This window comes from Chinchilla lanigera, unplaced genomic scaffold (genome assembly GCF_000276665.1).
Source record: "Chinchilla lanigera isolate Chin_1 unplaced genomic scaffold, ChiLan1.0 scaffold00159, whole genome shotgun sequence".
Classification (NCBI taxonomy): Eukaryota; Metazoa; Chordata; class Mammalia; order Rodentia; family Chinchillidae; genus Chinchilla; species Chinchilla lanigera.
Genome location: NW_004955560.1, coordinates 953312 through 970758, shown reverse-complemented (window position 1 = coordinate 970758; position 17447 = coordinate 953312). Strand labels below are relative to the sequence as shown.

Below are 17447 nucleotides of genomic sequence, written 5' to 3'. Positions count from 1 at the left end.
TGTTTCTTGCTTCTGCTCTTAATATGTTTCAGAGAGCTTTCCATATGAATCCAAACCAATCCCAGTCTAAGAACCGAGAAAAATACTGTATTCTATTTTACTGATGTACCATGATTTATTTAACTAGTTCTCTGGGTACTGTTCGACATTTAAGTTCTTTTTAGGTCTGTTGTTTTGTTTTTCCTGTTAAGAACAACATCCTTACATGTGCATCCTATGAGAGCATGTCACATATTACAGACACCGCTCTTATCAAGCAAACATACAGCAAATATTTTTCCCAGTTTAGTTTTTATCTTTGTGATATTTTTGTACCATCATAAATTTTTATGTTAGTTAAATTTATCATTCATTTCCTTAAGGTCTTCAGGATTTATCTCCACAATTTAACAATTCTTTAAAAAATTCATGTTTTCTTTTAGAAGCTTTATCTTTCATCAATATATCAATTTCCATATGACTTTTAGAATGAGCCTAAGTTTCAAAAGCTGGTATTTTTATTAAAATTATGTATTTGAAAATGTACATTATCTGAACTGTTATATCCCAACACTGAAGTTTTAGGCCCAAAGCAATGTATATTGCTGTCATTTTTTGTCTTATATAGAGTAGTGGGTATAAGGTTTTCCTCAGACAGATCCTGTATACTTCTTGTTTATTCTAAAGTATATCATCTGTCACTGTTGTGTCAGGAAATCTTTTGTCATACTTCTAACTGATTATTTGTATATAGAAGTTTTATTAAATATACATCAATGAATATTATCTTTCACTGTTTCTAGTTGTTCTTTTATTAATTTGGATTTCTCAGGTATTCAAAATCATACTACCTGCAAATGATGATACTTTTTTATCTTCTTCCTATTTTTGAAGCGCTCATTTTTCAGTCAATTGTATTAGCTGATATTTCTGCAATAATGAGAGTGGCAATCGGCATATCTATCATGATCTTGGCACTAATGGAATGGTCCTATTGATTTATCATTTTGTGTGATGCTAGATTTTGGTTTTAGGAATATGTACATATTTTAAATTTCAATGAAATCTCTATTTTTACTTGACTAAGGTCTTAAAACTTAGAAATAGATGTAACTTATTAAATGGAGCATCAAAGGAAATGAACATATTGTTGATATTTTTAAAAACTTCTTTATGTGATGAACTGTAACAGAATCCCTAGGGCAGAATATTCATGTATTTCTAGAAGGACTTTTACTTTTACTTTTAGCATATTCTATTGCTACATACTTATTAAGTAGGTAAGTAATTAAATTTTCTACATTTTATGACAATAGTTTTTGGCCATAGGTGCTAAAATTTAAGACTAATCCTAAAAGTTTTCCTCCCAATTTTTGCAAAAATGAAGATGACACTACCTTGAATAAATGGGTTCATGACCCCAAAACAGTCAAAACAATGTGAAAGGTATTGCAAAAAAAATGTAAATTAGTATTAAAAAAAGTTTTAGGTTGGGTGTGATGGTAGTGCCTGTAGTCCCATTACTTGGAGGCTGACCCTGTGCGTTTAAGGAAAGCCTAGGCTACATAGTCAGTTCAGGATCAGCCTGAATCACATAGTGAGACCCTGTCTCAAAAAACCAAAAAAAAAAAAAAAAAAAAAAGCCCAAAACAAACAAAAAGTTCCAACATGTGTTTCAGGCTGAAATTAGTAAACTACGTATTAACTTGTTGAAAAGAATCCTGAAATTATCTCACTGTTGAAATATGGTTTTTATGGTTAACCAAAGGAAAAATGAGATAAATATTACAGAATCATTCAGTGTGAAAAAATACCTTTACTCTGGCTTTGTTTACAAAATTACAATATGATTTCCATTTGAATCTACAGCACCAGCTGGAGTTTTCTGATGCAAAGCGCCCTATGTTTTGAACCTGGACAAAAGAACAAAAGGTCTGAGGAAGGAGGAAGAAGTTCCAGGGTGGCGGGAAGGTTCTACCCTGAAGGAAGAGGCTTGTGACAGACAAAAGAGCTCAAACCTGAAAAGTCAGTGTTACAGAGTTTGTCTTCTTGATTTCCTTCAGCAGCATTTTGCAGCATTTTGCAGCTTTTGCTGCACGCCAGGATCCTAACAGTGCTGGAGGCAGCGGAGGTGCTCTGGACACACCCGCAGCTCAGCCACAGAATGTGTGTGTGGGGGGGTGTTTTAGGAACTTCAGCACTGAGGGTGCTAAAGGATAAACTAAACAAATTCTCAAAGTTTCATGACAGTAAGTGCTAATTTCATGGTCATAAGTGCTAAAACTTATGACTAACTACTAGAAGGCTAAGTTTGTCATTAAATAAGAGAGGAAATGTTTTGAAGGAAATTGATTTTGTTAGAGAGTATCAAAGACTTGGTTTAGATGCTTGTTTGTTTTAAAATATGTCGATTCTGTACACTGATAATTTGCCAAATTAGGGAAGAGGAAGAAACAAACAAAAAAATCCAAATTAGAAAGGAATAAGCAAAATGACTTCTGATCAGAAATAATGTTATTTTATATGGGAAAAAAACCTCAAAAGTTATACCCAAAAACACTTGGAAGTTTAGCAAAGTATCAGGATACAAAATCAACACCCAAAAACTGAATTTCTTTACACTAACAATAAATTACCTAAATAGGAATTTAAGAAAATAATTTATTTTAACAGTAGCATCAAAAAGAATAAAATACACCATAATTAATCAAAGATTTATAAGGTTTGTGCAAAGGAAGCTACAAAGCATTGCTCGAAGAAACTAAGACATAAATAATAGAAAGAAAGCTAAATTCATGGATTAGAAGACTGCACACTATAAAATGCTGAGAGAACACATCTGTAAATCGTGTTATCTGGTAAGGGATTAGCAACCAGAATAGATACAGAACTCCTATACTCAATGCAAGTATAACCTTATTAAAAAATTAGTAGCTAGAAAAGACTCTTCTCCAAAGATGATATATAAATTGCCAAGAAGCACATAGAAAGGTGCTCAACACAAGTAATCATAGGAAAAGGTAAATTAAAACCACACTGGAGGTCCTGTGTATAATGATCATAAAAGTTGCCATCAGGTCCTATCAAGGAAAAAACTGAATGAACTGACAAACTAGCATCTTTTCTTGCCTCTGACAAAGAAAAGCAGTCACAGAGCAAACTGCTGCCCCAAAAGGACAGTCATCTGGACACAGATTTGCAACTTACTAGAGCAGAAACCCATGAACAGAACCCCTATGGGAACCAGCACAAGAATAAGCCAACCTGGCTGGGTACAGTGGCACCCTGGGAAGCTGAGGCAGGAGGATCACAGGTTTGTGCCCACCATGGGAAACTCAGCAATTTACTAAGACCCTATCTCAAAATAAAAAATAAAAAGGGTTTAGGATGCAGCACAGTGTGAAGGCCCTGGGTTCAATCCCCAGTATGCCTCCAACAGGCATGCAGGCACGTGCACGCGCGCGCGCGCGCGCGCACACACACACACACACACACACCCCTGAAAGAGTAGGAATACCTGTGATGGGTAACTGCTGCAAGTTCAATATGGACCACTCTGAAAGTTAAAAATACAGTAAACTAGGCATAGAGAGATGTCTAGATTTTTGTGAACTTTGTCTCCAAGAGTTCTACAAGCTCCTCACAATAAGTATCAGAGGAAAATCCCTTTGGGCCTCTGGAGGGGAAGGGGAAAGGGACTAAAGCGCTAGAACACTCTTGTCTAGGGAAGAAATTATGCCAACTTCCAACAATCACCTCTGGAAAATGGAATCAGAGAAATACTTTCTAGCTCACCTGTGAGGCCAACATTACCCTAGCACTATACCAGACAACATGAGGACAACAACAACAGAAAACTACAGGCTAGTATCTCTCAAGAACACAAATGCAAAAACAATCACAAAACATTGGGAAATCAAACAAAGAGTAGTAAAAAGAATCACATGCTTCAACCAAGTAAGAATTATCCCTGGTATCTGAGGGTGGTTTAACATTTAAAAAGCAATTAATGCAAGACTAAAGAAAAGGCATATGATCGTATCAACAGATGCAGGAAGGTTATCTGAAAACAATCCAAAACCGACTCATGATAACACTCAGGATAAACTCTCAAAAAGTAGGAAAAGAAGGAAATTTCATTAGCTGATAAAGAATGTTCACGACACACCTACAGACAGTGTGATCCTAGCTGAGAAACAAAGCTTTGCTCCCGAGAGCTGGAAAAGGCAAACAGGTTGCCTCCCTCTACTACCTCTCAGAATCGTCCCAGAGGCTTACAAAGCACAGGTCCCTGAGTAGATAGTTTTGATTTATGGCCAGCTAATAGAAATGTTCAAACAAGCTAATTTCATTTCATATGGGAATGAGGGGTCTCCAATTCTATAATTAATACTACCAAACTTGCTTCCTACAGCCTCTGATTGTTAGAAAGGGAAAACTTGCTAAGAAAGGGAAATAAAAGGTATAAAGATTGGAATGGAAGAAATAAAACTTTCAGGGGTGATATGATTATTCACAAAAAATATTCAGAAGAACCAGCAAAAATCCCCTGTAACAAATAAGGAATTGGAGCAAGGCTGCAGAATGCAGGTTACTGTGCGAGTCAACTGCTTTCTCATCTACCAAAAATGAATGAGGAGGAATTTGAAATTAATAATACTGCCATTCACAATTAGCACCAGAAAAAGATACAGTATGGATAAATCTAACAAAATATGTATGACAGCAGTGTGAAGAAAACTACAAAACACTGATGAAAGACCCCAAACAAGGACAAAGTGAAGTCCATGATGGATAAGAAGATGTACAATCAAGGCGTCGGGGGCTGGGGATTTAGCTCAGTGGCACAGTGCCTGCCTGGCAAGCGCGAGGTTGTGAGTTTGATTCCCAGTACCAGAAAAAAAAAAGTGTGTCTGTTCTGCATCTGCAGATTCCCTGCAACCCCAGGCACTGTCCCAGCAAGTCACTTTGTGAATATGGACACAGTGACCCCAAAATCTACCTGGGGATGCAAAAGAACCAGAAGCGCCAACTCAGTACTGAAGCAGGAGGAAGTCAGGAGCCTGATACTACTTGACTTTAAGGCTTACTATAAAACTAAGTGGTGTGGAACTGCTGAGAAAGCAGACAATCAGATCAATAAAACGAAAAACAAAGTGCAGAAACTGACCTATATAGGTAGAGTCAACTGATCCTTGATCAAGGAACAAAGGTAATGACATGGAGCAAAAATAGCCTTTTGACAAATAGTGCTGGGACAAGTGGGCATCCACACACCACAAAAATCAATCTAGACACACACTTCTGGCCTTCGCAGAAACTACCTGGACGTGGACCTCGGGTCTAAATGTCTACCACAGCACTGTACACTCTCAGGAGTTAACGTCAGGGGAACACAGATGGCCGTAGGTATGGCCCAGACTCTAAGAGACACCACAGGAAGCACAGCCTGCAAAACAAACAACTGAGGGGCTGGCCTGCAAGAAATTATAACCTCTTGCTTTGAGCAAGACCAGGTCAAAAGAAAACAAGGCAGGCCATGGAGTGTCGGCAAATGGCATGTCTGATAAAGGACTGATATCCAAAGTACACAGAGAATTCATAGAAACCAACAATTAGCAAATGGAAAATGGCAAAAGCCCTTAGCGGACGTGGTACCACACAAGTCACACAGATGCCAAAGAAGCTTCTGAGATCACATTGACCAGAACAGGACCGAGGACCAAGAGTCACCATGGTCTGGATGGGGAGCAACAACCATGGCTCATTGCCGCAGGGCATGAAAATGGCCCGGCCCTCTGGAAGGCAGTTTGGCAATTTCGTAAAAACTATACACACTCACAGTGCGATCCAACAATCACACTCCTTGGTATTTAGCCCAGTGACGTTAAAGCCTATGTCTACATGAGAGCCTGCAGGCAAATGTTTACAACAGAGGATTCATCACTGCCAAAACTCAGAACTGACTGAAAGGTCCTTTCTCCCTCAGTGAACAGATAAACTGATACCGCCTCACCCTCAAAATGTTTTTAGAGCTAAAACAAGCTATCAAGCTATGCGAGGACTTGCAGGAAACTTAACTGCATTTCACTAAGTAAGAGCAGCCAATCTGAAAAGGCTACATACTGTGTGATTCTAAAGATGTGACACTTTTAGAAAAGGCCAAATTGTGAAAACAACAAAGACATCTGAGTTTCCAAGGAGTAGGGGAAGCAGGGAGGACCGAGTTTCCATGGGTGTAAAATGACTCTGTGATTTTACATCGCTGGGTGCACGCCCTCACATAGTTGTCAAAAATGCGTGTCTCTATCTGTTTTCCTGAGAAACCACTTTGAAGATATCAATATGTAATACAACAAGCATTGTTAATTTCCTACCACTTTGTTTGTAACTCTGTATTGTCTGTACTGTTCTTTTGCTGTTTTGTAAAAGGTTGTCTGTCTGTTAATGTTTTCCTCCTTTTATTTTTAAAATAAAAAAAAAAAAAGTAAAACAAAATGCACAGAATACAGAACACCCAGGATGGATGCCCAGGCATACTGCAGACTGTGAGTGATCAGGGTGTGTCACTGCAGGTCCCTCAGCTTCAAAAACCATGGCCATCAACTTCTGGAAAGATTAGAAATGAATGGGCTGGAAATATGAAAGCTGGACCTTCTGCTTAATTTTGCTAGAAACCTAAAACGGCTCTACGAAGTAGTTTTCTTAATTATAAATAAACAAAAACCACAATGAGGTAACACTTTGTAGCCATCAGGATGCCCATAATGAAAAGCAAAAGGAAATAAATGCTGAAGATGACATGGCGATGTCAGAACTCATGTGCACTGTTGGTGGGAATGGAAAACAGCAAACAGGATCATGGTCCCTCAGACAACTAAAAATAGATTGCAGCATGGTCAATCCAGCCACTGCACTCTGGGCATATACCCAAAAGAACAGAAACGAAGGTCTCAAAGAAATATCTGAGAATCATGTTCATAGCAGCATAAGACTCGGAAGGCACCCAGTGTCCATAGACAGGTGAATGGATAAACCAAATATGATGTATACCTCCAGTGGAATATCATTTATCCATGAAAATGAATGCAGGGCTGATACATTTTTCAACATGGAAGAAACCTGGGAACATTATACTAACTGAAATCAACCAGTCCCAAAAACACAAATCCTCTATCACTCTACTTGCATAACCGATAAACAGAGTAAGGGAGGCACAGTGTGACAGGAAGTAGAATGGTGGTTCCCAGGAGCAGGGGACATGGGAGAAGTAGCTGTTTGTGGGTAGAGTTTCAGGATTTGAAGAGAAAAGTCTGGAGATCAATGATGGTAATGCTCTCAGAACAATACACTGAGATTTAAACTGCTGCACTGAATACTTAACACAGGCCTAAGATGTAAAACTCTGCTACATCTATGGTACCACAGTAAAAAATAAAAAATTAAGTATTTTTGAGTTAATTTTGTATTTTTATGTAATAATAAGCATTTAGGACTTTGCAAACTGATAACGGAGTGAGAATAGCTGCTAAACTGTATCGGAAAGCAGTCATCGCTTATCCAAGACAGGTTCTGCTACAGATGAAAAGCTATGCAAGTTTAGTCCTTTATAACTCTTTAAGTCAGTCCCCAACTGTAACTGCCTATATGACCATGTGACTATCCAACTCTGAATGTTTAATATTTGTTCTGTTTTTGCTGTAAACTGAAAAAACAAAAACTGCACTAGCCAGTTTGGGAAAAGAAAAATAAGCCAAGTATGTTTTTAAATGATTGTCTAACCCAGTCACCAAAAGAGACATAAAAATCCTAGAGAAACATTAGGAAACTGAGTCCAGCAATATATAAAAATTGTGTTTAGCCCAGAAAAGCAGGTCTTTTTAGTGTGAGAAAATCGATCTATGTTCATTCATACAGTAATAAAGAGGGAAAGATAGATCTAAGTAGATGCAGAAAGCCTTTCATGAAAATGAACACTCACTAATTTCTCTTTTAAAGTGTACAAAGCACATGGTCAAGCTGAAAGGACAGAGAAGGCAGCCTGAACAGAGGGGCAAATTTGGAGCAATCTGAGCAGCAACAGAAAAATGAAGGTGACGGGCTCCCTGCTCCCAACAGAGCAGACGTCACTTTCTCTCCTTTTCGTCTGGAGGGCAGCTCGTGGTATTTGTAACTGTGCTACAACTTCCCGACACTTAAATGCCATTGTCTATGTACACTAGAGAACAAAAACAGTAACACAGCAACATAAAAATTATTAGAAAAAAAGAAAATATCAAATTTATTTAAAAAATTCTCTTGCATAGTTGAAAAAAGTTGGTAAAAGACTTAAGGACTATCACAAGAAAACCCAAAGCACAAAAGGTCTATAAACATACCAAAATATGCTTGACTTTACTGAGAAGCAGAGAAAATGTAAACTAAGGTCATAAAAAACTGTTTTATACCAACCAGATTGACAAAATTTTTAAAAATATGCAGAATAACATAGCTGTTGCACACTGCTTTTTGAAGTAGCCCAATCATTTCAAAACAAATAATTTTGTATTTATGAAGTCGAACATGGACATAATTTACCCCCAGCAAGTCCATTACTAAATGTACACTGGGAAACTCTTCACAGACATGCCCAGGAGAGATGTGTAGAGTATACAGCATTACTTATGAGTAAAAAAGAGGTAAGGAAGCAAAGAGGGAAGAGCCCAAGAGTCCTTTCACAAGGAAATGGAAAACAAAATGTGCTAAATTTATGCATACAGCATTAAATATAAAGCAGTGAAACTATCTCAACTCCAATTGAATATAAGCCTCAAAAAACTTGTCTCATAAAAGGACACCATTTGTGCAAACCTTAAAGACTATGTTAATATATGATAATAAACATGTGTGCCACTACAGGGACACATGCACAGTGGAGTTAGGAAGAAAAGCAGGTCAATGGCATTTCAGAGTCAGGACAGTGATCGCCTCCAGGTTACGTTTAGGGCACACATGACTTCACAGTCAGGACAAAGCTCTGCTTTTCTTTGGAGGGAAAAGAGCTTATGCTGTTTATTATCTAAATGTGTCATAACTTCCCTACGCTTAAATGTTGTACACATGTAGCAATTATTATAGAATAAAAAGCAATGATGACATAATAAAAATGATCAGAAGAAAATCTTAAGTATATATACACACACACACACACATGTATATACATATATATATACATATGTGTATATGTGTGTGTGTGTGTTAAACTAATGCTGGAGAAAGCACAGGTCTCTTTACATACTAGTCATTCACTAGTATCAACCGGCCAGCAGCCTGGGGGCCCAACTCCAGCTCCACCACCTGGAACACTCCTCTGCCTCATCCACTGGCTCCTCCCTGCCCCCATCCACTCGGTGCTTCCCAAAGCAACCTGCAGGACCACCTCATCCCACACCTCCATCTCGCACCCTGGTTTGTCTTTCTTCTTTGTTGTCTTATAATTCTTATCACTTCCCAATAGGCCATACAAACTGCACGGTTCACACTGACTTCCCTCCTTCCCCACTGAGTGCTGACTGCTATACCCCAGGCACTGGAGTCCTGGGCTCGGACAGCAGGTCCCTGTGGGTGACACCCCACTTTATCTAACAGCTGGACATAGAGGGTCACACAGTCCCCTACTTCCATCTCATTCATTTCTCAACTCTAATATATAAAAAGGTTTGGCACAACCTCAATCAGATAACTTGAGTCAAATTAAAATCTTCTGGGTGGCCCACTGCTGGTGTCACAAGACTTGAATGGCTCTTGTCATGGCTATAAAATTACGTCACAGCTAGTTTCAACAAAGGGCAAATCACGTAATAGTTCATTTTAAGGTCAAACTAAAAGGTAAACAAATGATGAACAAACCATTACCATGTGTATGTAAATGATCTTTCGCAATTTACAGACATCGATGTACCCCACAACATACACTGCAAATAAGGAGGCAACCTGAAATTTAGAAAGAAATTAAGTTAAAAATAAAATCATATACTTAAGATGAACACCTGTAAAGAAAAAGATTTTGTTGTTTCAAACTGATTTATATTCATAAAGAAAGGAAGCTCTTTAGTGTCCTTTCTATCAATTTAGTATTGAACAGTACAACAAGATAGCAAATCCTGGTTGATTTTCTTCTCCTGTACACCCTATCTCAAGTAACCATGGGAATCATCTGCTTTGTGGATTAACTAAAACAATTCACTTTAGTATCAGGTTGACTCTGTGGTCAACATGTACAATTAAAAGTACACAGTCCAATAAATAAATGAAAATGTAATTACAATATGACTACTAATACATAACTGGAGAAGTGTTATGGCTGGTGTCTAGAAGTCCTCCCAAAGCCTCGTGGAGTCATAAGTGGGGCTTTTGCAGAGGTGGCTGGATTTTGAGTGTGTGATTCATGGTACAATGCTAGGACTCAGGGTCCAAGGATTAAGAGTAGGTGATTATTAAGTTAGTCCATTGGAGGGCTGGGGATTTAGCTCAGCGGCAAAGCGCCTGCCTGGCAAGCACAAGGTCATGAGTTCGGTTCCTGGTACCGGAGAAAAACCAAAAAAAAAAAAAAAAAAAAAAAAGTTAGTCCATTGGTTTGGCACTGCCCTAATCCTGGTAGTCTGGATACAATATAAGGGACAGAAAGAGGCTTGTCTTGTCCCTTGCTTGCTTGTTTTGCTACTTTCTACCTGCCATGAACTGTTTGTCCTCTGAGATGCCCCTCTGCCTTGCCACCCTGCCTTAGAACCAGCCAATTATGGGCTGAAACCTCTATAAGCTATGAGCTAAATAAACCTTTCCTCCTTTAACTTTGACTACTGGGTACTCTGTCTCAGTAACAAAAGAAAAAAGGAACTAAGACAGAATTTGGTATCAAAGAAATAGAGTCCTTGCTGTGACTGTACCTAACCATTTGGTTCAGAAACCTTTGGGACTGGCTTGTGGGAACAGTTTGGAAAAATACAGAGATGCCCGATGAAAAAGTAGAGCTGGAATGCCTTATGCTGTTCTGACTGGGAGATTCTGGTCAGAGCTCAGAAGACCAGAAGGTTGACAGAAATGCTGCTGGTAAAAGACCAGAGTTGGGATGTTTCTGCTGGTAAGAAGGACTGTACTGGCTGTTGGACCCCAGAACATGTATGTTATGGCTTGGCAGAAAGTTTGTCTACATTTTTCTCATGTCTGGCGACTTGCCTAAAACTAAGATTAAGACCTAAAACTAAGATTAATCTTGCAGAAGAAATTGCCAGGCAGTCTAATGTTGAGGCAGTGGCATGGCTACTGTTGGGGGATTTTAGCTAATTTTATGTTGAGAATCAAGAGCAAAGAACCCAGCAGAATGATTCAAAACACTGTGAGTTTGGCCAGAAAGGAAGCTCCAGTAAAGTTGTAGCAGACATTGGTCACTGAAAAGACTAACAAGAAAAAGCCAAGTATTTTAGAGAAAGACAACAGAAAAGATGGCCTGAAGACAACACAAGAACCACCAGCACTCCAGCCTTTATAGCCTCATAGTTGCAAAGGTGAAAGACTTTGGTTTGAGAAGAGAAACCCAGAGCACCAGTTTCAGAATGGTGGCGCCTAGGGAAGTTGTTCCTCAGGATTTAGTTCATAGACACTCAAGCCCTACAGCCAAGAGAGAAGGAAGCCTGGCACTGCTCCAGCTTGCAGCAGACCTCGGCATCATTCATGCAGTACTGGTTTTAGGTGCATAGAGAACACGAGAGTTGTAGGGTCACAAAGGTTTCTACCCAGACTTCAGAAGAAGGCCTGGGAAGACAGGTAGTATGCCCCTGACAGAGTAGTGTTTGAAACTCTGAGTGTGAACCCCAAGGTGCAGTGGAGACCCCCAGAAGCTTGGAGAGGCCAAGAATGTGGATCGTCTGAGGAAAACCGCAAGGAGGGAGCAGAGCTGGCCAAAGAGAGAAGCCTTGGGAGCTACCACTGGAAGTGCATAGGAATGACGTCACCCAAGCCCTTTGTAGTTCACATTTTGCTATGGATTGCCTTAGATGCTATACATGGAACTACAGGACTTACTGTGTGCCCTGCTGGATTTTGGATTTGCTTTCGTCCCATTCCTTTGTATTCCTCTACTTGTACCCTTTGGAGCAGTAATGTCTATCTTGTACCATTGAATGCTGGAAGTGTTGAACTTGTTTTCCTTTGTATAGGGGCTCAAAGCTAAGAGTTTGCCTTAAATCTTAAAGGAGAATTTGGACTTGGACTTTTCAGCAATGTTGAAACTATTAGGACTTTGGCAACTCTCGGAGATGGACTAAATATCTTTTAAATAAAGGGACGTTCTGGAGTCTTTGGGTGGCCAGGCTCAGAATGTTCTGGTTTGTGTCTAGATATCCACCCAAAGCCTCATGCAATCATAGGTGGGGCTTTTTCAGAGGTGGGTGGATTTCGAGTGTGCAATGCTAGGAGCAAGGGTGCTAAGATTAAGGGTGGGTGATTACTAAATCAGTCCACTGATTGCTTTGGCACCTCCCTAATCCCAGTAGCCTGGATACAACATAAAAAGGCTTGTCCTATCCCTTCCTTGGTTCTTTTGCTACCTTCTGCCCACCACCACCTGTTTTCCTCCGTGATGCCTGTCTGCCATGCTGCCCTGTCTTGCAGCCAGCCAAGTATGGACTGAAACCTCTACAAACTAGGAGCTAAATAAACTTCTCCCCCTTTAACTTTGAGTGTTGGGTATTTTGTCTCAGTAACAAGAGAAAAGACTCTAAGACAGGAAGGTAAATTAAACTCAAAAATAATTAGGCAATGCATATTTGTGTAAAAATTAATTTCTGCTACATAGTTACTATCTGCAAGTATCTCCATTAACCTTCTCTTTCATTAGTGTAACTATTCAAGCATTAGTTATAGTCAAATTAAGCAAATTTCAAAATAGAAGGGCCACTTTCACTATGAAGACATTTTTAATTTTCCTTCCCATTTGGGGAAAACAATATGTTATTTTTTAAGAACCCTGCGAGTACTGGAAAGATTTGGATGGATCAACTGATGAAATGGTGATACTGTATCTCTTATAAGCTAGCAGCATGCAGACAGCGCCTCTCCAGCCTTGTTTACAAAGAAAGTCACTCAGACCAAACTCTCTGCCTCCCCTACTATAGGAATAGAGCACTGGCACACTGCACAACAGACAGATACTTCAGCAACAACTTAAACTCCTTTTATCTGGTTTCCTATATCCAAGTACAATAGCAATTTTACCATTAGTAAGAAAATTCACAAGCTGTCCCTTCAGGTCCTTCATCCATCAGCCATGGGGAGAACTGCACTGCTTGGGGTGATCAAAGGACACAGTAACACAGTAACTGTGTGTGTGTGTGTGTGTGTGTGTGTGTGTGCGGAGCGGGGTGGGTGTGTTGTTGGCAACATGAGTCTCACAGAGCAGCACGAAACAACCTCAAAACAAAGCAAAGCTCAGGCTATCTCCTGCACTGGAAGCAAAGGAAAGACCCCTTTCCACTCTAGGGGCTAAACAATATACCACACATAAAGGCAGAATCATAGAGAATTTGAGGTCAATTTAAAACAGAAATGGACTTAAGACATCATCAAACTAAGAAGACAAAGGACTCTAAAAGGTAAGAAGTACAAGTTAAGCCACCTTCTAAAAAACAAAGATAGCCAGTAACCTGACTGACATTGGCCAAGTACCGGGTGCTGTGCTAAGGGTCTTACACAAGTCACCGCATCTGATTCTACAAAGCAGGTTCTCTTCCTTTCCCTACTTCAGAAATGAGAAAGCTAGAACTAAGAACGGCTAAGTTTTCTGTCCAAGTAGAGAAGCTAATGAACAGTTAGGACTCAAATCCAGGCCTGACTTCTTTTCTAAAGCAACACATTCCAAAGAATATTAAAAAGCAATTCATCATGCTAAGTAAAATAAATCAGACACAGAAGGTTAAATATTGCAACTTCTTTTGTATGAGAAGCCCAAAGAATAAATCATTTAAGAAGCAAAATAAAAAATAAACAATAGGAAACTGGGAGGTGGAGCGTGAGGAGATGGGGAGAGGGTCGGGAGATGAGGAGACGGGAGGGTGCAAGGGGAAGTGCGAGGAACTGGGTCAAGGTGTAGTAAGCGCAGGTACCGACTCCCCACAGCGGTGTGTTAACTATGCATCACAAGCAGAAAAGGGGGAAATTACTTTCAAAACATCATCCTGAAGTCAGTGATTAGAAGCAATTTCCTTCTTTTCTAGAAAAAGCAACTAGTCAATTGCTTTGTATCGACATGGCCAGCATAAAAGAACACAAACAACAACAGCAGGGAGGGGAGATGAGCACAGTGTGGTCCCTGTCCCTGCAGGCTGCCTTCCTCTGCATTCCTCTATTGGCTGAGAGGCAAGAGCTCACACAAGCATGGCGGATACATGCAGGCTGGTGGCAATGAGCCTGTAACACCAGAACTCATTAGGTGTTTACCCTGTTATCCTGTGCAGGTTTATCCTACATGTGAGGCAGTAGGCACCAGTCATGAGACAAACATGTATGCTTATGAGAAATCCTACATCTTACTTAAGGGAAACAGTTGAAGTTATAGTATTGACCCCTTTTTAAGCATGATGACAAATGCTAAGTAATAAAGAGGAGTACTCTTACAAATATTAGTCTAGCAAATGCATTCTACTAATAACCCATATTCATAAATAAATCCCTTATTTATCTCTTACATTGAACCCTTTAAAAACATTAACTAGAAAAGTTTTAGGCTTAAATCAAATAACAACTCAGTTATAATTTTGTATGAATGATTTCACAAGGTTAAACATACTAAGCTGAAACCAGTTTTAAAATATGATCACCTCAGGGCTGGGGATTTAGCTCAGCGGCAAAGCACCTGCCTGGCAAGCGCAAGGTCGTGAGACCGGTTCCTGGTGCCGGAGAAAAACCAAAAAAAAAAAAAAAAAATATGATCACCTCACCTGGGTAAGCAGTACAAACTGAGCAAACTGCCATGGAAGCATGAAGAATACATTGGAAATGCAGAGTGCAATTAGGCTTCCTCTGTAAAGTTTTGTAGCCCTTGAAAAAATAAAATAAATATCAATAAATTTATCCACAAACAGACTGGCCTGGCTCTAAACTGCTGCAAATCAGGATATCAAACAGACTCAGGTTATAACATACACTGAATATAAACTGAACCACCAGTGGATTAGAAGTTACACCTCCCAACACTCAGCAACAACATTTTCCTGTGAAAAGTAAACACCCGCTTTCACTGTAAAAACTTCCTGCCCTCACAGGGACAAGAAGGACAACATGTCAATACAATCACTGAATTTTTTAAAAATTGAATTTTGATGAATTCATAATGAGACACATTTAAACGATTCAGTAGACTGACTAGTTGGAACGATGAGGTTTACCAAAACATGACAGGAAGTGGGGGGTTCTAAGCACTAAGAAACATGCAGGTAAGTTCTATAGCACTTCACACCCGCAGGCAGGCAGCTAGGGGAGACCTGGGGGCCGTAGAATGAAGGTTGGCCTCGTCCTGGTGGGACTGACAGGACAGGGGGGACAGGTGGGACAGGTGGAAGTTCAGGCAGGGCCCACTCCATAGCTGGCTTTAGAGGTATCATGACCATGTGAGGTGAGACGGCTACTCAGTCCATGAGCCAGCCAAAGCCCCCAAACACCTGCATCTTTTCAGAAGTGCAGTGTCCATGTTAACACCCTAGGAGGTCAGGCAGGCAGCATGGAGGGATGTAAGGGATCATCCTGCGGGTTACCCACGTGGCCTGAGCACCTGGGAAATGCTTCTCTCTTACTCCAGTATCCCTTCCACAAAGGACCACCCTCTCCCTGTTATGTGAAGCAGAGCCAAGCATTCTGTAACCTTCACAGTGGGGCCGCAGGTGCATGACCATCTCATGTGACCCAATGGAAAGGTCACGCATGTACCACCAGTGGTTCAAGTGAGCAGAAACGTGTTAAACTCCTGGGAAGTTATTAATGAATTATAAAATAAATGAACTAGGTGAAACACAGCCTTCTTTAATGAAGCAATAGAATGTGTATGACAAAGGGTTCTATCCTCAGAAACTTCCCTGTTAGGTATGTGCTTTTCTGGATACATGTATGCAAGCAAGTAGCCATATTGTAAAATTTATTTCTTATTTCTTACAGGTCATAATGATAAAGTTTGAAGTCTGTCAAGAGGAAAGCACCTCTCTACTGCTTCTGAATACTAAACATGATTTTGTTTCATCATTAACAAAGACCTTGCAGTAGATGTGAGTACTAACCGCACTGAGCCATGGAAGGACTGGAGGGAGAGAGGGATCCACCTGGTGAGCATGCCAGGAATACAGCAGGGACCGACAGCAAGAAAAATGGAAACACAGGCACCAACAATAGGACAAGAAAGAGCTAAGACTGTGCTGGTGTCTGGGGATTCACCTAAAGCCATATCTCAAAAACACTTGCAAGTCAAAACAAGACAAAGCCAGTTTGCTGAAATGAAATAGCTGCTGCTTCATAAATGATCCTGGTCCCAAGGAACGGTTTCTTTCCCTCTTCAACAGCAGTGCCCTCATACTGTGGCCACATCAACACAGGGGCTTCCAGGCCCCCAGGCCACTCCCTGCCACATCTTAATACCTAGAATTTTCTGGGCAGGAAAAAATCAACAACTCAAGGAAAGGGCTACTCTTCCACAGAAGAGGAGCCTGTGATAAAGACAAACCTCAGAAGATAGAGATGAGCTTCAGAGAGGAGAGGGGTCCACCAGAAGAAAGACAGGTGAGGGGGCCTTAGCGCCACTGTCACAGGGCAAGCTTCCCGCAGTAAGTCACCCCAGCCACCACAGTGCCACACGAGGTGAGGGAGCCAGGCCATGCAGGAACAAACTAGAAAGGTGCCTATGGGGATGGCAGGGAAGCAGGCGTGGGGAAAGCTGCACAGCTAGGAACAGGACAAACAGTCACAAGGACTCTGAAAGAAGCTCCGTAAGCTCAAACATCCCCTAAAGCTTTCAGTGGAACACAAAAGACGGGGGGTGCGGGCGGCTGGGGATTTAGCTTAGCAGCAAAGCCCCTGCCTGGCAAGCGCAAGGTCGTGAGTTCGGTTCCCGGTACCGGAGAAAAACCAAAACCAAAACAAAAAAACAAAACAAAACAAAACAAAAAAAGACAGAGACGGTGAAGTGGATGAGGTCAAACGAGAATAACAATGCACTGCTGCATGTGGAAACAGGCTTGCTGTAATCCCAGCACTGTGGGAGGCTGAGACACTGAAAGGGAAAAATTGTACAAGAGAAACTGTTCTTTTTAAAACTTTGCTCTTTTGAAAAAGCCTAGCTCCTTTTCATGGCTTTGTAATTAAACTTTCTTGATCCCGGAACCACAAGACCATAACCAAACATGCAGGATGCCTGACTATATATCATTACCAAGCTTCATAAACTGAGGATC

General features: G+C 40.4%; 1 protein-coding gene across 1 annotated transcript in view; it reads right to left on the bottom strand.

The window, feature by feature from the left end:
* Dpy19l1 (dpy-19-like 1 (C. elegans)) overlaps positions 1–17447 on the bottom strand; it is a 101732-nt gene that overhangs the window by 26780 nt on the left and 57505 nt on the right. Inside the window, exons 9-10 of the mRNA XM_013509069.1 lie at positions 14952–15051; positions 9868–9951 (exon numbers count right to left, since the gene is read on the bottom strand). Of these exons, the coding sequence (XP_013364523.1) occupies positions 9868–9951; positions 14952–15051 (184 nt within the window). The remainder of the gene's footprint in view (positions 1–9867; positions 9952–14951; positions 15052–17447) is intronic.